The sequence below is a fragment of the Chelonia mydas genome, chromosome 27 (genome assembly GCF_015237465.2).
Source record: "Chelonia mydas isolate rCheMyd1 chromosome 27, rCheMyd1.pri.v2, whole genome shotgun sequence".
NCBI lineage: Eukaryota > Metazoa > Chordata > Testudines > Cheloniidae > Chelonia > Chelonia mydas.
In genome coordinates, this window is record NC_057860.1 from 1,927,050 (window position 1) to 1,947,904 (window position 20,855).

General features: G+C 55.6%; 2 protein-coding genes and 1 long non-coding RNA gene across 5 annotated transcripts in view; 1 reads left to right on the forward strand and 2 right to left on the reverse strand.

Annotated features, from left to right (window-relative positions):
• The window catches only part of PLCD3 (phospholipase C delta 3), a 56,403-nt gene extending 49,040 nt beyond the window's left edge, over positions 1-7,363 (forward strand). For 2 of the 3 annotated variants that reach the window (XM_037887097.2, XM_043536738.1), the window contains exons 11-16: positions 316-475; positions 3,647-3,763; positions 4,221-4,396; positions 4,725-4,857; positions 5,710-5,908; positions 6,535-7,363. In XM_037887097.2, the coding sequence (XP_037743025.1) occupies positions 316-475; positions 3,647-3,763; positions 4,221-4,396; positions 4,725-4,857; positions 5,710-5,908; positions 6,535-6,607 (858 nt within the window). In that variant the 3' untranslated portion in view covers positions 6,608-7,363. The remainder of the gene's footprint in view (positions 1-315; positions 476-3,646; positions 3,764-4,220; positions 4,397-4,724; positions 4,858-5,709; positions 5,909-6,534) is intronic. The other variant, XM_037887098.2, reaches the window with a different exon arrangement.
• A 2,022-nt stretch (positions 7,364-9,385) lies between these two features.
• Positions 9,386-12,443, reverse strand: LOC122463909. Its single transcript, XR_006287656.1, has 2 exons — positions 10,634-12,443; positions 9,386-10,314 (listed from the first exon to the last, which is right to left on the reverse strand). It is a non-coding gene; the product is annotated as an uncharacterized LOC122463909 (long non-coding RNA).
• Positions 12,444-14,009: 1,566 nt separating this feature from the next.
• NMT1 (N-myristoyltransferase 1) overlaps positions 14,010-20,855 on the reverse strand; it is a 35,335-nt gene continuing 28,489 nt past the window's right edge. Inside the window, exons 9-12 of the mRNA XM_007053823.4 lie at positions 19,424-19,594; positions 18,819-18,986; positions 18,125-18,262; positions 14,010-14,338 (exon numbers count right to left, since the gene is read on the reverse strand). Of these exons, the coding sequence (XP_007053885.1) occupies positions 14,318-14,338; positions 18,125-18,262; positions 18,819-18,986; positions 19,424-19,594 (498 nt within the window). The 3' untranslated portion in view covers positions 14,010-14,317. The remainder of the gene's footprint in view (positions 14,339-18,124; positions 18,263-18,818; positions 18,987-19,423; positions 19,595-20,855) is intronic.

Below are 20,855 nucleotides of genomic sequence, written 5' to 3' on the forward strand. Positions count from 1 at the left end.
GGTTTCTCTTGGAGGGCCCTGGCCTGGGAGGTACTCAGCACCCTGTGCTCACTTGGATGCCGATGGAAGTTGGGGTGCCCAGCACCTGCAGGGCTGGGGCCTGTCACAGCAGTGGGATGTTGGTGGGGGGTGTAGCACCAGCCCTTGCCACCTGGACAAGTTCAGGACGCAGTAGCGGGCTCAGCGAAGCAAGTACCCCCCGAACCCGCCAAGGTGCTGAAAGGTCCCAGCTGAGTGCTGACGGGTGGACGTTCTGGGGGAGCCGCGCTGCACTCCCGGGGCAGTGACCCCATCGCTGCGTGTGCTCCCCGGCAGGCGAAGGACACTGCGCAGATCTCCCAGGAGCTCTCCGACCTGGTGGTGTACTGCCAGGCCGTCCCCTTCCAGAGCCTGGAGCACGCACTCAGGAGCCAGCAGGCCTGCCAGATGTCCTCCTTCAGCGAGAGGAAGGCCAGGAAGCTCATCAAGGAGTCAGGTAAGGTTGGGGGAGGGGCAGACAGACTCGGTTCTTCAGGTCTTAGTGCGACTCCAACCAGCCGGTGGGTGCTGGGCCTCAGTGAGGATGGCAGGATTGGGCCCCAGGGCAGCTGGGCTGGGCTGCAGAGCCCTGGGTCACACTGGAGTCAGGCTGGGCTCCATGGGGCAGGACTGGCCTGGATCAGACTGAGCTCCAGTGCATTAGATGGGGTGGGCTTGCACTGAGCCGAAATAAGAGATCAGGGACCAGATCGGAGGAAGCTGGGTTAGACTGGCTCTGGTTGCGGTGAGCTGGGGTCAGGCAGGCCTGGGACCCACGGGACCCAGCAGGCTTCCTGCTGTCTGAGCATGGAGCCGACCTGCTGCGGTGGGGCTTGGTTCCCTGCTGGGCATGACTTGGGGGGCTCTCCTCTTCCTTGGATGCTTTTCATCCCTCTGCTCTGAGCTGCGCTGGGGAAGGGGGAGGTGACCCTGCAGAGACCTGTCTGGGGCACTGGCCTGGCCCAGCACTGCAGCTAGCAGTCGAGATGTTCTGAAAGGGCTAGTGAGTTCGGGACGCTGCCAGAGGGCTTGGGCTCAGCAGTTCCTGAAAGCTGGCCCCTCTGATTGTTAAGTAGCATCTGTGTTGTGGTAGCACTCATAGAATCATAGAATATCAGGGTTGGAAGGGACTTCAGGAGGTCACCTAGTCCAACCCCCTGCTCAAAGCAGGACCAACCCCAACTAAATCATCCCAGCCAGGGCTTTGTCAAGCTGGGCCTTAAAAATCTCTAAGCAAGGAGATTCCATCACCTCCCTAGGTAACCCATTCCAGTGAAAAAGTTTTTCCTAATATCCAACCTAAACCTCCCCCACTGCAACTTGAGACCATTACTCCTTGTTCTGTCATCTGCTACCACTGAGAACAGCTGAGCTCCATCCTCTTTGGAAGCCCCTTCAGGTAGTTGAAAGCAGCTATCAAATCCCCCCTCATTCTTCTCTTCCGCAGACTAAATAATCCCAGTTCCCTCAGCCTCTCCTCATAAGTCATGTGTTCCAGTTCCCTAATCATTTTTGTTGCCCTCCGCTGGACGCTTTCCAATTTTTCCACATCCTTCTTGTAGTGTGGGGCCCAAAACTGGACACAGTACTCCAGATGAGGCCTCACCAATGTCGAATAGAGGGGAACGATCACATCCCTCGATCTGCTGGCAATGCCCCTACTTATACATCCCAAAATGCCATTGGCCTTCTTGGCAACAAGGGCACACTGTTGACTCATATCCAGCTTCTCGTCCACTGTAACCCCTCGGTCCTTTTCTGCTGCCTAGCCATTCGGTCCCTAGTCTGTACCGGTGCATGGGATTCTTCTATCCTAAGTGCAGGACTCTGCACTTGTCCTTGTTGAACCTCATCAGATTTCTTTTGGCCCAATCCTCTAATTTGTCTAGGTCCCTCTGTATCCTATCCCTACCCTCCAGCGTATCTACCTCTCCTCCCAGTTTAGTGTCATCAGCCAGTTATCTCGTCATGGAAAGCAATCAGGTTATTCAGGCATGACTTGCCCTTGGTGAATTCATGCAGACTGTTCCTGATCACTTTCCTCTCCTCGAAGTGTTTCAGAATTGATTCCTTGAGGACCTGCTCCATGATTTTTCCAGGGACTGAGGTGAGGCTGACTGGCCTGTAGTTCCCTGGATCCTCCTCCTTCCCTTTTTTAAAGATGGGCACTACATTAGCCTTTTTCCAGTCGTCCGGGACATCCCCCAATCGCCATGAGTTTTCAAAGATAATGGCCAATGGCTCTGCAATCGCATCCGCCAACTCCTTTAGCACTCTCGGATGCAGCGCATCCCGCCCCATGGACTTGTGCTCATCCAGCTTTTCTAAATAGTCCCGAACCACTTCTTTCTCCCCATGCTGTGCTGCCCAGTGCAGCAGTCTGGGAGCTGACCTTGTTCGTGAAGACAGAGGCAAAAAAAGCACTGAGTACATTAGCTTTTTCCACATCGCCTGTCATGAGGTTGCCTCCCTCATTCAGTCAGGGGCCCACACTTTCCTTGACTTTCTTCTTGTTGCTAACATACCTGTAGAAACCCTTCTTGTTACTTTTAACATCCCTTGCTAGCTGCAACTCCAATTGTGATTTGGCCTTCCGGATTTCACTCCTGCATGCCTGAGCATTATCTCCTCCCTGGTCATTTGCCCAGTCTTCCACTTGTAAGCTTCCTTTTTGTGTTTAAGATCAGCAAGGATTTCACTGTTAAGACAAGCTGGTCGCCTGCCATATTTACTATTCTTTCGACACATTGGGATGGTTTGTCCCTGTAACCTCAATAAGGATTCTTTAAAATACAGCCAGCTCTTCTGGACTCCTTTCCCCCTCATGTTATTCTCCCAGGGGATCCTGCCCATCAGTTCCCTGAGGTTGTCAAAGTCTGCTTTTCTGAAATCCAGGGTCCGTATTCTGCTGCTCTCCTTTCTTCCCTGTGTCAGGATCCTGAACTCGACCATCTCATGGTCACTGCCTCCCAGGTTCCCATCCACTTTTGCTTCCCCTACTAATTCTTCCCAGTTTGTGAGCAGCAGGTCAAGAAGAGCTCTGCCCCTAGTTGGTTCCTCCAGCACTTGCACCAGGAAATTGTCCCCTACACTTTCCAAAAACTTCCTGGATTGTCTGTGCACCGCTGTATTGCTCTCCCAGCAGATATCAGGGTGATTGAAGTCGCCCATGAGAACCAGGGCCTGCGATCTAGTAACTTCCGTGAGTTGCCGGAAGAAATCCTCATCCACCTCATCCCCTGGTCCGGTGGTCTATAGCAGACTCCCACCACGACGTCACTCTTGTTGCTCACACTTCTAAACTTAATCCAGAGACTCTCAGGGTTTTCTGCAGTTCCATAGCGGAGCTCTGAGCTGTCATACTGCTCCCTTACATACAGTGCAACTCCCCCAGGCCCAGACATAGGGCCCAGATTGTCCCTGCCCCAAGGAGTTCCTGCTCTGAGCTGCACAGTCTCAGGTACTATTAGGTGTCTCCTGTTGGGCTCCCAAGATCACTGGTCACTTGCCCTGGCCAGCAGCCCCAGCTGGGCGATACGGCCTCGCCATGCCTGGCTCTGGTGGCCCAGGGAGGAGCTGACCCGCATTCTCAGCCCCGCTAACAGGCAGCTGCTTTCCCCTCCTGCAGGGAACGGCCTGGTCCGGTACAACACCCGGCAGCTGAGCCGCATCTACCCCTTGGGGCTGAAGATGAACTCTTCAAACTACAACCCCCAGGAGATGTGGAACGCCGGATGCCAGCTAGGTGAGCAGGGGGCCCACTCCCCTCTGTGCCTCAGTTTCCCCATCTATGATATTGATAATAATGATATTGGCCTCCTTTGTGCTGTGCAGACCCAGTCCTCCAGCCCAGGGGGACTCACGGGAGAGCTGTTGGGCATGGGGCATGGAGCCTGGGCCTGGGGCACCGACATGGGGCCCTGCCGTGAGCCACAGCAGCCGCCCCTCACGAAGGCCAGGCGGTGACAGGCTGTTTGTCCCACGCGGGGAGACTGACAGATTCCCCCTCCCCTGGCACCTCCAGACCCCACCCATGTACACCAGCTCCCCCAGACTCTGCCCTGGTATCTCCAGATGCCATCCTCATACACGGCTCCCCCGGACCCTGCCCTGCCCTGGCACCGCCAGCCCCCACCCATGTACGCGGCTCCCCTGGACCCTGCCTGTATAAACCCGCCTCCTCTCTGTGTTTCATTTTGAAGTGGCTCTCAACTTCCAGACCCCCGGCTGCGAGATGGATCTGAACCACGGGCGGTTCCTGGTGAACGGGCGCTGTGGCTACGTGCTCAAGCCCAGCTTCCTGCGGAGCCGCCAGGCCTCCTTTGACCCCGAGAGCGGGCGAGGGCCCGGCCACAGAGCCACCCGGCTGCTGGTCAAGGTGCAGCGGGGTGGGGCATGTGTGGGTGTGAGGAGCGGGGGTGCCTGGTCAGCGGGGCTGTGCCAGATGGGTGTGCAACAGGGGTGTGTAGGTGCCCATGCCACATGGCTAGTGTGTGCGAGGAGCGTGTGCCAGGGGAGGGGCTCAGAGCTGCGAATGCCGGGGGCCCGGGCCCTGCCCAGCCTGTTCCCCTCCCCCAGGCCTAGGCCAGCTTTGCTGCCGCCCCTGTTCCAGCTTCCCCAGGGAGGGTGATGGTGCATCAAGTGAGGGGACCACGCCCCACATCGCGGCCAGTCCCCTCCCCCGCTCTAACCCCACCTCCCCGCAGGTGATCACGGCCCAGCAGCTCCCCAAGCTGAACAACAAGAAGAGCTCCATCGTGGACCCCTTCGTGCGCGTGGAGATCCACGGCGTCCGAGCCGACTGCAGCAGTAAACAGACCGAGTACAAGCTCAACAATGGTGAGCGGGCCACAGACCCCACCCCGTGGGACCGTGTGATCCTGGGGCTGGGGCCTGGCCAAGCTAAGCAGAGGAGACCCGGTCTGTCGCTGGCTGGGAGACCTGCCGGGATAGCTGGAGCGCTGCAGGCAGCAGAGCTGGGGTTCAGCAGGGGGCGCTCTTGTCAGCACCCCGAGGAGCTCTGTGGAATGCCCTGGGCAGGAGGGGAGTCGGGCCCCTGGGCCTCTCCTGGGTCAGCCAGGCTGACAGAACCACTCCCTGAAGCAGAATCCGGGCGTGCCGGAGTCTGCTAATGACCCTGGGTTCATGCTGGAGTCCACAGTGCCCCCTGCAGGTTGAGAGAGAGAATCTGCCCCAGAGTAACAGGCAGGTTAATGAGCTGGAGATCATGCCCCTGAGAAATGAAAATCATTCCTGGTTAGCCGGTGGGACTCCCTACCACAAGACAGGCAGGATTCCGGAGAGGCCTGGACATTTATCTGAGAAGAGCAGCTAGCGAGGAGGAGAGAAGGGCTGGAAATCCTCCTGCTTCAGGGTGTAAATCACCCACGGGACTGAGGGCACCCCCCCCCCCTTTACAGGGTTATTCTGTAATTATCAATGGGGGGGGGGATCCTTGCTGCTGGTGGGCAGGGAGTCTGCACAGACCGAAGCTGAGGCCCTGCAGAGCGCGACGTGGACCCCGCTGCTGCTGGAGCCCAGGGAGCAGTGTGTTAGCTCAGGGGCATGTGACCTCGCCGCGCGAGGGGGCCAGAGCAGCTGTGTGCCACCTCCTGCCTGCCCCTCTTGGGTTGGGGGGTGCAGGGGCAGCTGTCCCCAGTCTGTGACCCTGTCCATTCTCCACCCCTGCAGGGTTCAATCCACGCTGGGAAGAGACCCTGAGCTTCCAGCTGCGGGTGCCGGAGCTGGCCCTGGTGCGCTTCGTGGTGGAAGATTATGACACCACCTCCTGCAATGACTTCGTGGGGCAGTTCACCCTGCCCTTCACCAGCCTGAGGGAAGGTGGGTGCCTGGCAGGGGCTGGCCAGGCCCACGGGGCAGAGAGCCAGCGGTGCGTATTCTGCCAACCAAGGGGCAGCACTGGCCAGAGGCCCCCTGCATGGGGGGTGTGGGAGCTGCAGCGAGGGGCCATGAAAGTAGGTTCGGGGGATGCTTAGGGAAATGGAGGGGACCCCGCAGCTCAGCAGGGCTCGCCCTGTGGCGTCAGTCCCGCTAGCCCAGAGCCGAGCGACTCCTGCTGCAGGCCTGGCGCCATCAGGCTCTGTGTCCTACAGCTCCATGGACCACACAATCCCCTCTCCAGAAGCTCCGAGGGAGACCAGAGCAGAGGGTGTCTGGCTGGCTTCCTTTGGGGCTAGCCACCCTCCTTCAGGCCAGGGTGGGGGACCCAACCTGCCTTTCCCCCGCTCTTCTTTGCATCGCTGGGAGGGGAGCCTGCCCACACCCCTGCCCTGCAGTGCCAGCCAGGGCAACAGTATTCCTTCCTACTCTCACTGGGCAGCGCGGCTGTGCCCTGCTCCAGCCCAGAGGTGGCTGCATTTCAATAGCAGATAACCAGCTTCCTTAGCGGACTGCAACAATGCTACACAAAGCTATGCTCCGAATGCTGGCTGTGGGGCCAAAGGGCCAGGGCCTGGTTGCTTCGCTGTCTCACCTGCTCCCTCCCTCTGTTCCCAGGGTATCGTCACATCCACCTGCTCTCCAGGGACGGGGCGTCCCTGGCACCGGCCACTCTCTTTGTGCACATTAAATCCAAGAAGATGTGAGCGCACACGGATGAGGATCAGCGGCGGCGAGATCAGCACCCAGGCGGCTGTGGCAGGACCCAGGAGGAGCCGGTTCAACGTGACCCTCCTCGGCTGGGTGCGTGGAGGCCCAGCCCAGCCAGACCTACACCCGGGGGCTGGGCTGCAGGGGGAGGTGAGGCCTCTGTTCTGTCTGCCCAGGGCGTAGCTGCTGCAGAGACTGGTTTGGTTCCCACCCCCCTAAAGTAACCTGGGGAGGGCTAAATTCCTCCAGGACTCCAGCCTCTGCACCTGCCTCCTCCCCGGGGCCACGGGCTGCGCCCATCCCCAGCACGCTGCTGGAAAGAGGCCGGAGGAAGGGACCTGAACCGGCCGGGAGCCTGTGTTAGGACAGCCCCACGGCAGGGTCAGTGGTAAAGCAGGTGGGTGGTGTGTTTTTTCTAGCTAGCGTTGGCATTTATTTAGCTGTGGTAGGCTACACGCTGCCCACGCCCCCATGCATCGCACAGGCACCCGCTGATGGGGGGAGGTAGGGGACGGATGGAAACACACACGCACACTTTCCCGTTAACCCTTTAGTGGCCTCTCTTCACACTGAGCTGAGATGCTTGTATCTGAAGGAGCCTTGTGCTCGGCTGCATGGCTTGGCTGTAAGCACAGCAGCCCGGGTGGATTTTGTGAGACAGGCCCTGGAGCCTAGGGCCTGTTCCAAGCGGTGTATTTATATTGTAAAACAATAATAAAAAGTTTATTTTACCAGACCCCTCCTGCAGCGCCTGCCGTCTCTGTCTCCCTGGCCTGGGACGCCCCCAGCAAAGGGTCAGTTAGGCTGCGAAGCAACTTGGGGCAGGGCCGGGCTTTGCCAAAGCCCTTCTTACATCTACGGCTGTACAGGAGCAATAGCTACCAGGAGCTGGGAGCCTGAGCCCTCGGGGCTGTAGGGACCTCACAGAGGTTTAGAAAGCGGTGGAGCCAGCTCAGTTTAATGGTTAAAACTCATTATACAAGCAAAATTCACAGCAGCGATTGCGTAGAAGCCGTCCACTTGCCAGGAGCTGGAAGCACGGTAAGAACAAACGTTTGCAGTAGCCAGGGCCTGAGCAGAGCCACTGACCCATCTCCTCCTGGGGCTTGTTACCCCTCTGTGCCATGGGTAACAGCTGTCTGTAGGGCCAGGGGGCTTCAGTGGGACATGATGTGTGGAAATCTGCGAGCTGTATGACCATGACTGGCAGCCAAGGGCAGGGACGGCCCCTGGAACTGATGGAAAGTTGGGCTTTTCCTAAATTAAATTTTTCATGAAAAGTACCTGCCTCTGGGGAAACCTTCCAGCTTCTGTTTTAAAAAAGTCATTCAACGCCCCAGTTCTATTGTTAGGGCACCGGGCTGGGGTACTTCAGCTGCCTCTTGCCCCCTCTATGGGCTTCATTCACCAGCTGCACTACATCTCCCAGAATGCACCACAGCCCCAGGACGGTGGAGCACCACGGGGGATGTATTCTGACCAGATACAGGATGTGATCCAAGAGGATATTCTTCTGGGAGGACACCAGGAGACCCTTCATCCTGTCCGCCACTGCGACAAACAGCTGGTTCAACTTGCAGAACGATTTTGTCCATTCAATATAAAAAGCCAAGGCCGGGCGAACATCCAGGGCGTGGAGCCTCTGCTCACAGCTGTTGGCATGAGGCTTCGGGTAAAAGACCAGTATTTATCCCCCTGATATATTTATAGATCAATCATATCTCCCCTCAACCTTCTTTTGGTTAGGCTAAACAAGCCGAGCTCCTTGAGTCTCCTTTCATAAGACAAGTTTTCCATTCCTCGGATCATCCTAGTAGCCCTTCTCTGTACCTGTTCCAGTTTGAATTCATCCTTCTTAAACATGGGAGACCAGAACTGCACACAGTATTCCAGGTGAGGTCTCACCAGTGCCTTGTATAACGGTACTAAAACCTCCTTATCTCTCCTGGAAATACCTCTCCTGATGCATCCCAAGACCTCATTAGCTTTTTTCATGGCCATATCACATTGGCGACTCATAGTCATCCTGTGATCAACCAATACTCCAAGGTCCTTCTCCTCCTCCGTTACTTCTAACTGATGCGTCCCCAGCTTATAACTAAAATTCTTGTTATTAATCCCTAAATGCATGACCTTACACTTCTCACTATTTAATTTCATCCTATTACTATTACTCCAGTTTACAAGGTCATCCAGATCCTCCTGTATGATATCCCTGTCCTTCTCTGAATTGGCAATACCTCCCAGCTTTGTATCAGCCGCAAACTTTATTAGCACACTCCCACTGTTTGTGCCAAGGTCAATAATAAAAGGATTAAATAAGATTGGTCCCAAAACCGATCCTTGAGGAACTCCACTGGTAACCTCCCTCCAGCCTGACAGTTTACCTTTCAGTAGGACCTGCTATAGTCTCCCTGTTAACCAATTTCTTATCCACCTTTCAATATTCATATTGATCCCCATCTTTTCCAATTTAACTAATAATTCCCCATGTGGCACCATATCAAACGCCTTACTGAAATCGAGGTAAATTAGATCCACTGCATTTCCTTTGTCTAAAAAATCTGTTACTTTCTCAAAGAAGGAGCTCAGGTTGGTTTGACACGATCTACCTTTTGTAAAACCATGTTGTATTTTGTCCCATTTACCATTGACCTCAATGTCCTTAACTACTTTCTCCTTCAAAATTTTTTCCAAGACCTTGCATACTACAGATGTCAAACTAACAGGCCTGTAGTTACCCAGATCACTTTTTTTCCCCCTTTCTTAAAAACAGGAATTATGTTAGCAATTCTCCAGTCATACGGTACAACCCCTGAGTTTACAGATTCATTAAGGTGGATCTTATCTGGGTGACCTGTTGATCCACTTGTGTCCCGGACCAGCCCTTCACTAGCCAGCTGTCGAGGTAAGGGAATACCTGGACACGTGTTTTCCGCAGGAAGGTGGCCACGACTGACATACATTTGGTGAACACCCGAGGTGCCGATGATAGGCCAAACGGGAGGACCGCGAATTGGTAGTGAGTAACCCCGTCTACAAAGCTTAAGAAGCAGGCACTGGTGAATGCAGGTGAATCAGGGCTATAAGGCCGCCTTGAAAGTCTCTGGGGTAGAAGGAAGGTCCAGGTCCTCCTCCCGTCCCTCTTCCACCAGCCCCGAACTCGACGGGCCCGCTCGTTGTACTGCTGGAGAGGAGTGACCCGGCACGGGTCGCACTCCCTTTGCTGTCTCATGCTCCGGCGCTCGAGAGGGGGAGTGCCCCGTCAGTCTTCCTGTGCGTCTCACGAGGCACCGGTGACTGGGAGCAGTGCCGAGACTCAGTGTGCGGTGCTGTCTTCGGTGCCGGGGAATGCTGGTGCTGAGGGTCTCTAGTCCCAGAGTCCTTCCTTGGTGGTGCAGCCTCCCTCATTGAAGCTGGTGCACTGCAGACTGACACAGAGGAGGCCGGTGCTGGATCCCCAGGGCTCGACTCTGATTGCGGTTGCAGGGTTGCCTCCAACAACTTTAATCTATGGCCCCTTTCCTTCTCAGTGCGGGGACGAAAACTCCTGCAGATCTTGCACCTGTCTGTTTGGTGGAACTCACCCGGGCACTTAGGACAGGCTGTGTGTGGGTGGCCTTTGGGCATCAGTTTTTGGCAAACCCCACATCGTTTGAACCCCTGGGACCGAGGCATGGCCCGGCCCTGGGGAAGAGAAAGGAAAAAACGTGGAGAAGATCCCCCAATAACCACTAAAACTTAGTGTCTAAATTACAACTATAACAAACATCTAAACTATTTACAAGAAATTTCAAGCGAAAGCTACTAGGGGATCACTCAACAAGCGAGAGCGGGAGCGTTCCAACGACCGTCACCGGCGGTAAGAAGGAACTGGAGAGGCGGCAGGTCGGCAGGGCCCTATATGCAGCACCAGGAAGGCGTGACTCCAGGGGGCTCCACAGCCGACCCCACAGGCACTGCTAGGGGAAAAACCTTCTGGCGACTGTGCACACGGCGCACACACCTAACTGGAATCGATTTGCGCAAGCACTTGAAGAATAAACGTGGCTTTGAGCGCCCTCTGCTGGAGAGATGGGTTGTTCCTTGGATGCAGCTTCAGTTCAGAAATCCAAAGCGACCCCTGTTCCTGCAGCAGGCCTATTCAGATGTTACGTGGCAGCTGCACCCCCTATTGCACGCAGCTGACATCGTACTGTGGCTGTCCCACAGCTTCTCCAGCAGCTTCTGGGCCCACGCCTGAGACCCCCTGTTCTCACTGCAGGAGCAGCAGGGAACTGCAGCAGCCACAGCCCCTCCCCAGGAAACAGCAGGGCTGGGGGGTGGGCTGGCTCCATGCAATGGGGGGTGTCACTTCTGTCCATCAAGACGTGCCAGGCAGCTATTCTGTCAGGAGCACAGCCGGGGCAGAGCGCGACGATGCGCTGGCACTGAGAGCCAGCCATACATGGTGCTTTGGAAACGTCTTTGGGGAGAAGTTTAAATCTCCTTCTGGCCAAAGCAGCAGCAAACCATCTCAGCAGACAGCAGAGGAGTGACCAGAATCCACAGGCCCCAGGCGACTCGACGGCTAGAGAGGAGCTGGCCACAGCTGGATTTCAAAGAAATGCTGAGGAAGTCCTGCCGCAGAAGTTCTAGGCGTAGCCATTGGTTGGGTGGCGCCGACGTTGCAGCCCATCACCTGCTGCTGCTGCTCCAGGGCCCCGTGAATTCCAGGCCCACCAAAGCAAATATTCCCCACCCTGCCTGGAGCAGGATGCAGAGAAAAAGGCTCATTGCATCTGGGTTTTCCTGCTCGGAACGGGGACGTGCCCTTCCATAGCCTGTCACACCGAGTCAGCAGTGCAGGCCTTAGGAATGTGCCCACCACACAGACCAGGGCAGGACCTTCCCATCAGAGCACATTGCTGGTTGTTCCTCTGGCTTGGTGAGCAGTGTGGCGCTCTCTGCCTGCCTTGCAGTCTGGCCAGTGGGCGTCTTGGCTTGAGGGTTTTCATGCATGCATTGGCCTGTACATCAGGAACCTGCTGAGGCCTTTGCTCCTGGTCAGTTTGTTTCTGTGGTGGTCCCATTGCACCTACCGGGCATTGCAGTTTATACGGCAACAAGGATGTGAAAAACCAATGGGTCACTAAACATGGGGTCTCTTCCACCAACCGCCGGACTGTGCACCAAGCTGGGTCAGAGATTTCCAAGCAACCTTGGGCTGGTTCCCTGTAGGAAGTGCCATTCAAGCTCTGTGTAGACTTCCTTGTGGGAGCTTACACGCTTCTCTCATTGTCAGGCAGAAACACTTCCCCCAGCGAGGCTTGTCAGACAATTAGAAACAGCTTTTGCCAACAGCAGCAGAGAAGGGGTCGCCTGGTCTTGGATTATAATTACAAGGCCCTAAGGGACCACTGTGATCATTTGACCCCTGTATCCACTGGCCACAGGACTTCCCTGAACCCCTGGCTGAACTACAGCAAAATGTCCAGAGATGGCAAATCCCCTCCCACCCACAGATTGTTCTCATGGTCCATTCCCCTGCCTGGGCAGTGAGAGTGCCATTAAAAGACAATGCAAGCCTGACGAAGGAGGGGCTGTGGGGTGGTTTCCCAAGATAAAAATCTATGAGAAGGGATGCTGTTACACAGACAATGGGGGAAACAATCAGCTGGGATGTTCCGATCATTGCACAGGACACTTTAGAAACCAGAACATAAGAACGGCCACACTGGGTCGGACCAAAGTCCATCAAGCCCAGCGTCCTGTCTTCCAACAGTGGTCAGTGCCAGGTGCCCCAGGGGGAATGAACAGAACAGGGAATCACCAAGTGATCCATCCCCTGTCACCCATTCCCAGACTCTGGCAAACAGAGGCTAGGGACACCATCCCTGCCCATCCTGGCTAATAGCTATTGATAGCTATCCTCAATGAACTTATCTAGTTCTTTTTTGAACCCTGTCATATAGTCTTGGCCTTCACAACATCCTCTGGGAAGGATTTCCACAGGTTGACTGTGTGTTGTGTGAAAAAAATACTTCCTTTTGTTTGTTTTAAACCTGCTGCCTATTCATTTCATTTGGTGACCCCTAGTTCTTGCGTTATGAGGAATAAACAACACTTATTTGCTTTCTCCACACCAGTCATGATCATATCCCCCCTTAGCCGTCTCTTTTCCAAGCTGAAAAGTCCCAGTCTTATTAATCTCTCCTCATATGGCAGCCATTCCATACCCTTAATAATTTTTGTTGCCCTTTTCTGAACCTTTTCCAATTCCAATATATCTTTTTTGAGATGGGGCAACCACATCTGCCCGCAGTATTCAAGATGTGGGTGTACCAGGGATTTAGAGAGAGGCATGAACCAAAAGGCATGAACAAAAATGAGCATGGAAGGGACTGTCGTTGTTCAGAGCCCCCGAAAGGTACAACAATGGGTAACCCCAGAACTGCCAAGATAGCCAAGCCAAGGTGCACTAGACCCCTGCCTTTCAGAGTGATGGGGTTGGAGAATTGATTCTGACCTGGCTGGCGTGGTTATTGCAGCTACGTGACATGGGCTGCCAGGGGCAGAGAGGAGTTTGGGTGACTGCATCCAGTTTACTCAGTGCTGCAGTTACGGATTTGTACCAATGTGAGTCCAAAAGCCGGGTTCCTTGGGGCACTTCATGAATAGCTACTTCTCCAGAGCACAGGGGGGGTCGGTTCAGCTCATCGAACCCAGCAGAGAGGGACCACGTCTCAAAGGTGCGGGGGAGGCTGAAGCCCCAGGTCTGCCTTGATCAGACACAGATAGCCCTTAGCTGTGAATATGGATTTACTTCCTGGCAGGCCAGCAGGGCAATCCACCTATCCTTCGCTCCAGGCACCAGGCAGGGGCTAGGCTGGGAAGAAGCAAGCTCTGTTGGGGCTAGCCAGTAAGGCAGTCTCATGGCAGCTCCTCTCAATGGTTGGGCCTTCCAGCAGGAAGTCACTTCTCCAGCCCTTGACTTTCGCCACCCACGGGGTCCAGGACACAGATGGACGCCTAGCCTGCCGTATCACATTGTTAACGAATCTGGAGCTCAGGAAAATGAGGGGAGAACCCCGGGGACAGCCTGGCAACTCCTCCAACGAGCCTCAGTCCTGGGCCCTCCAGTCATCCCAGAGCAGCGCCCTCCACCCTGCCCCACTGTTCTTGACCCAGTCTCTAGCGTGCATGCGCTGATCAGCAGTTTCCTCGGTGGTGATGAAGCCACCAAACTCATCCACGCTTGTGACCCATGACGGGATTTGAACCCAGGGCGGCAAGCAGCTGTCCCATTTTAGACCCAGCTTCTTGCTGAGAAAAGGCAACATGCAGAGCTGGGGAAGTGGTGATCTGGGTCAGTCTGCAAGAGGAAAGATATTTAAAATATATATAATATATACTTTTATTATTCACCCGTTAACTCCAGTATTTGCCAATCATGAGCTAGTTTGCAGCAGTTACATTCCCTTGATCACGTCTGTACGAGGATGCAATTAATTGAAACAAAGGAGGCCGATGCCACTGCCCAGGGTGTGGCAGCTGGCATCCTGTGACACAATCATTAAAATCAGGTGATGGTTAAGTCCCTGCTCCTCTGCAGGAGGGTCTTGCTTCCACGGAAACCCCAACAGCCAGTGGCAACCTTCGCTTCCTGGCCCAACTTCTCAGAAACGTCGCCTCTCCTCTCGGGGATTGGTTACTGCAACACCAGTCCAACCTGAGAGAGCCAATGGGAAACAGGTTAGGAAGTGTTAACGTGACAGATCCTCTCTGTTTCAGTCCCCAACTCTGGACACCTGGCACATGTTCTCCAGCGCTCCCCACGGCTGCTGGAACTCAGCAGCAATCTGAGCCACACGGGGGAGTCCAGCCGCGGCCTCCATTAGACCAACAACGCATCACAGCCCCATGGGAACCCGTGGCAAAGGCCTGAAGAACAAGGTGTTGGAGAAAGAGCGCACCCTCCTCACAGCGGTGGTCCCGTGGTAAGAGCATAGGGCTAGGAGTCAAGACCCATGGGGCCTAGCCACTCGTTCCTGCGTGACCTGAGGCAGATACTTACCCTTGTGCTTTGGGAGACTCACCTGTAAGACGGGGGTGACACGGACTGCCCCACTGTGCACTGGAGAGGTCCCTGCCAGTGCAGGATTCTGGCATTTGGGGGTGATTTGTATTTATGTTCAGGTTTTTCCCTGGCTAAGTTAGTGCCTTTGAGTTCAGAAGCCAGTTTTCTGCATGGGGATCCCCTTTAGAAGGAGCCAGCCACTCTCGGGGGTTCCCTGGTGCCAGCTGTTGTGTGATGGGTCATTTCTAGTTTGTGAAGTGCTCAGATTCGCTGACGGGAGGTGCTGGGGAAGGGCCAGAGCTGCTCAGCTGCCAAGGGGCACAGCGGGGCTCAAGGCCTGTGGCGTTCGTACTCAGCGCCTTCCTGTGTACTCGCAGCAGCACAGCTCCCCCGGTGCCACCCGTTCCAAGCGATGCTGAGCAGAACGAGCCAGTTAGTGACCGACTGGCTGCTTCGTAAAGGCTAATTCTCAGCAAGCGAGAAAAGCCTGATATGGTTCTAACTGTTGCTGGGGCACTGCACCCACATAACTGCTGTGGAATTCATGGCTGCAAGGGGCATCAAGCCGAATACCATGGCCGGATTAGGTTATAATCCCAACTGCCATAGGCATTTTCTCCCACTGTCACAAGCAGCAATGCAAACCTGGCCAGGTGCGTTCTGTGAACCTTCCTCTGAAGCAACAGAGACTGGCCACTGCCAAAGACTGCAGCAGACACACCAGTGCTTTGGACCAGCATGGCAGGTCCCGTTACTCCAGCCAGCCTGGATACCGTATCTACTGCACAGCCCAGAAAACACATACAGTGCTATATAACAGGAATATTTTATAATTTTAGTGCAACTTCCATCCCAAGGCAATTTTCAAGCTAGGTGCATGCACTGAAATGCTGTCACCTCTGGGGTGTGGAAGTGGTGGACAAATGGGCAAGACAGCACGAAGGGAAGGGAAGCTGTGGTCAAGGCCTCCAGGACAAAACACCTCCTCGTACAGATGCAAAGATACCCGGGTCCCATTGCCCAAGCTGTAGGGGGCTCGAACACTCCTAGTCGGGAGAGGGGAAGCCCAGTGTGGGAAATGGAGAGGAGAGGAAAGTGATCAGGAACAGTCAGAGTGGATTCACCAAGGGCAAGTCATGCCTGACTAACCTGATTGCTTTCCATGACAAGATAACTGGCTCTGTGGATGAGGGGAAAGCAGTGGACATGTTATTCCTTGACTTTAGCAAAGCTTTTGATATGGTCTCCCACAGTATTCTTGCCAGCAAGTTAAAGAAGTATGGGCGGGATGAATGGACTATAAGGTGGACAGAAAGCTGGCTAGATCATCAGGCTCAACGGGTAGTGATCAATGGCTCCATGTCTAGTTGGCAGCCGGTGTCAAGTGGAGTGCCCCAAGGGTCGGTCCTGGGGCCGGTTTTGTTCAAGATCTTCCTAAATGATCTGGAGGATGGTATGGATTGCACCCTCAGCAAGTTTGCAGATGACACTAAACTGGGAGGAGTGGTAGATACGCTGGAGGGTAGGGATAGGATACAGAGGGCCCTAGACAAATTAGAGGATTGGGCCAAAAGAAATCTGATGAGGTTCAACAAGGACAAGTGCAGAGTCCTGCACTTAGGACGGAAGAATCCCATGCACCGCTACAGACTAGAGACCGAATGGCTCGGCGACAGTTCTGCAGAAAAGCACCTAGGGAAGACAGTGGACGAGAAGCTGGATATGAGTCAGCAGTGTGCCCTTGTTGCCAAGAAGGCCAATGGCATTTTGGGCTGTTTAAGTAGGGGCATTGCCAGCAGATCGAGGGACGTGATCGTTCCCCTCTATTCGACATTGGTGAGGCCTCATCTGGAGTACTGTGTCCAGTTTTGGGCCCCACACTGCAAGAAGGATGTGGACAAATTGGAGAGTGTCCAGCGGAGGGCAACAAAAATGATTAGGGGACTGGAACACATGACTTATGAGGAGAGGCTGAGGGAACTGGGATTGTTTAGTCTGCAGAAGAGAAGAATGAGGGGGGATTTGACAGCTGCTTTCAACTACCTGAAAGGGGGTTCCAAAGAGGATGGCTCTAGACTGTTCTTAGTGGTAGCAGATGACAGAACGAGGAGTAATGGTCTCAAGTTGCAGTGGGGGAGGATTAGGTTGGATATTAGGAAAAACTTTTTCACTAGAAGGGCGGTGAAGCACTGGAATGGGTTACCTAGGGAGGTGGTGGAATCTCCTTCCTTGGAGGTTTTCAAGGTCAGGCTTGACAAAGCCCTGGCTGGAAGGATTTAGTTGGGGTGGATCCTGCTTTGAGCCGGGGTGGGACTAGATGACCTCCTGAGGCCCCTGCCAGCCCCGACAGCCCAGGGTTCGGTGAATGGCAATTCCCAGTGGGCAGGCGTGAAGCCACCCATCAGGAGCTCAGAATCAGCTACCGAGGGCAGAGCCCGGTGACTCAGACCGGGCAGGACATGCACTGGACTCTCACGGGTGCGTGCTCCTTACACGGGCAGCGTCCAGCAGGCACCATGGGGTCAGTCATTCGGCATTTCGCCACCGGACTTGTTGTAAAGGCCCGAGAGAGGGTGGGTGTGCGGCACTCACAGGTGCAGTGCTGGGTATCCTGCCCATTCCCGCACGCTGCCCTACACAGGACAAACCTTCTGCCAGATGCTGCCTCGTTCCCAAGGCACCCTCAAAGGAAGGCTCCTGATGGCTAGGCAGGGGCTTAGCCCTCGCGCTCTTCACCTGCAAAGCACTTTTCAACACCAACTCTCCCCAGCCTTGTGTCCTAGCTCTATTTTACAGATGGGCAGGGCACAACTGCCCTGCCTCGGTTTCCCTGCGGTGACGGAGGAGTCAGTACCCAAACCATTAAGGCTCAGGGGCTCCTACCTCAGTCTGTGCTCCAAGGGGACAGAAAGGTGGCTTTGCTAAGACACAGGTGGTGTAGCCAGCTGCCGCCAGGGCTCTGGTGGAGGCTGCCAGACAGATGGCTTTTAATAAGCCCTTGGGCTAGTGCTTCTAGTTGCCTGGCCCATGGTAGCAGGGCAGCGACTCAGCCCAAGGAAACCCTCCCCACACAGGCAAACAGCTTTGGAGGGCCCAGCAAAGCCTGTGGTATGTCCAGGCGCTAATTCCCAGGGGTACAAAGGCTGCTGCTCAGCCCAGCCCAGCCCAGGCAGGAGCTGACCGGGCTGGCTCAGGAAGACACCCCTGGCATTCCCCTTAACAAGTGCATTACAAGCGATTTGCCTTCTGCTAAAGCATCGCTCAGTGGCTGTTGCCGGGAGCTCAGTGGCTGGTGATCTCACTTGGTACCACACTGGCCGGTGTCCTGCGAGAGAGTCTTGCAGAAATCATTCCAGCGACCAAGCCAGATAACCTACCCGCACAGCCCCCTGGCCAGCCCCCCACCAGGGCGACCCCTGTGCTGAGCAAGGTGCTTACCTTCTCTGCCCCCATGCTGGGGCATTTCCAATTGTAGAGATAATACTGCAGATTCCCGTCCCCAATCCCAAACTTCAGCTTCTCCAGGAAGGTTTTGTTTTCCATGAGATCCAGTGCATTGAACACATCAAACCCCCTCTGCACGGGCGAAAGGGGAGCGAGGTCATCAGTAAGCCTTCCCCAGGGCCAGCCTCTGCAGTTGTGCTGTCCTCCTCGGCCTCCAGGCACTGCCCGTCCTGCAAGCCTCCCAACTGGCCATGTGGCCTTTAGCTGATCGCCCCAGGAGAGAGGCCCTGGATTGACTCCCCCTCTCTAAGGGATGGGGGCCATTGAGAGAAACCTGCTCAGCTGCTGCCCCTGCTTTTGGTGTCCTCTGGATAATACAGGGGGTCTGGCTTCATGGCCGTCAGGCCAGTGTCGCTCTGGGAGACCAGGGTGGGCAAAGCACACGCTCCTCACAGCCATAAAACAACAAGGTGTCATCATTCACGCTTTCTTTTAAAGGTGGGTGGGGCCCACGTCTGCGGCTCCCCCCAGATCTCAAGGGCCAACCTGCAGCATGCAGCTGGTGAGGAGGTGGCTACAGTCAGCCTCCTCAGGGGCTGGGGTCACAGGTCTCAAGCCTCCCCCCGCCCTGGCAGCTCTCTGCCGAGCCCTGGTGCTCCCGGGGCGAAGGGGCTCCACGCCTGCTCACCGACTTTGCGAGGATGAGGGCGTCGCTCATGAGGTCGAGGAGGGGAGTCTTGGTGTGAACGTTGTAGAAGGAGTACGCGGCTTTCAGGCTCTTGTGAGTGGGGTGGTTCATGATGGTGGAGGGCAGAGTGTAGAAGCTCAGGAAGTCCGTCACCTCGCCGGTGGGGCTCTGAAAGCAGACGGCAGCAGCATAGGTACGGCCTGAGCCAGGCCGAGACAGGACAGAGCAACGAGCAAGAGCCATCTGAGGCCGTTCGGGAGCTAACAGGGGCCACGCCACAAGCTGGCCCCCTTGCCCCCAGGCTCGGCACAGGGCAAGGCCAGTGCCTCAGGGCTGCACTGAGGCTGGTGCCAAGGCAGCACAGCGACAATTGCAATAACCCAGCCTCTTCTGCACTGCGAGGCCCGTCCCGTGGAGCCCAAGGCTGGCACTGCCCCCTCAACCCTTCTGGGAGCAGGCGGGAGCCATCCCCTCCCACGCTGCCGGGTCAGTGACCCCCGTCCGAGCCAGGGGAGAAAGCTACAGACGCTCAGCAGGCAGAGGACAAGCTGAACCTTCCAAAGTGACTGGGGCCCGGGTGACAGTCTCCAGCCCTGCTGGCTCACCTCCACCACGAAGGTGTCAATGATATTCTCCTGCGGGAAGAACCAGTGCTCCACCTCCTCACGACTCATGACTGGGGTCAGGTGGAACTGCTTCAGGTACTCGGTCAGAAGCTTGTGCACAGCAGCGATGTCTTTGTGCTCCATTGCCCGCAGGCTGGATGTCTTTGGAGTCTGGAGAGAGGGGGAGAAACTGTCTGTGCCAGCTCTAGAGCATCTGGACTTGAGCAGATTTTTTCAGTACCCAAAGGGCCAGGATTGCTAATGATTATTAACAAAGAGGGACCCTCCCACAAGCAGCTGCCTACAGGGCATCCACACACTGCTCTTTTCTGCTCAGGACCCCCACATCTTGGCCCATCCTCAGATCCCTGCCCACCTGGCTCCCTTTAACTGACACCCTGCAGAAAGCTACAAAGACCACCTGCACAGGGGTCCCAGAATCCTATGCTTTGGGGTCTGTCACACGCAAAGAGGCTTCCAGCCACCCATGACCTACAATAACGCGTGGTGTTGTCGGAGCTCCAGATTCATGCCAGGCTTGCAGCCATGGTGCCCCCTGCTCTGGTCCCATTCTGGCACACGTGCTAAGTGGACCAGGCTGGGCAGCAGGAGACCGTTAAGGAATACGTAGGTGCTGCAGGAAATGGGCTGCTGATCCAGTAGGTGGCAGCTTCCCTGGCTTGGCACTGAGCCCACACCCTGTCACGGTGCCAAAGTGAACTGGAGGTGCCAGCTTCTGCATAAGAGGCAAAATCAGGGCCCTGCCCCCGGTGGTCACAGTGGGACAATTGAGCCCAGGGTTCAAGGGGGGAGATGTATAGCTCATTTATGAGTTCACCAAGTGCTCTGGGATCCGCCCAGATGGGAGGTGCTACAAGGAAGCAGCAGCTCCTTACGATGGTCTAAGTGACTTCCAGAGCAACGTGCTCCATTTATACGTCCAAAAGGTGGGTTCTCTGAACTGTGGGGGCCACACGCTCAGCCTGCATCCCTTGGGCCTCCCGCCCCTCCAGTGCACAATGGAATTCGCTGCTCCTGGTCTGGCGAGACCAGAGCAGGAGGCTGGGGTGTTTTGGTGTTTGTTTCTAGTCTGAGCTGATTCCTGCCCCATGGAGCAGCAGTGCCTAGCCAGACCCAGGGCTATGGTTGCTATGGCAACAGGCATCCTAAATACTCTTTAAAGAAGGATGAAAATTCTTTAGTCAGCAGCTGCTTAGGAGCGAGGCTGGCCGGCTGCGAGCTCCCCGGGAACTGTGGGGGCTCTGGACCAGAAAACAGCGACTCAGACTCCCTGGAGGGAGCAGCAAAGCCAAGCAGGCACTGCCATTTTCCTGACTGTAACTGCACTCGGGCAGCGGCCACCCCAGCACACTGCTGGGGATTACAGCACAGATTGGCTTGGCCTCTTACAGTTAAAGCAAACCCCTCTGAA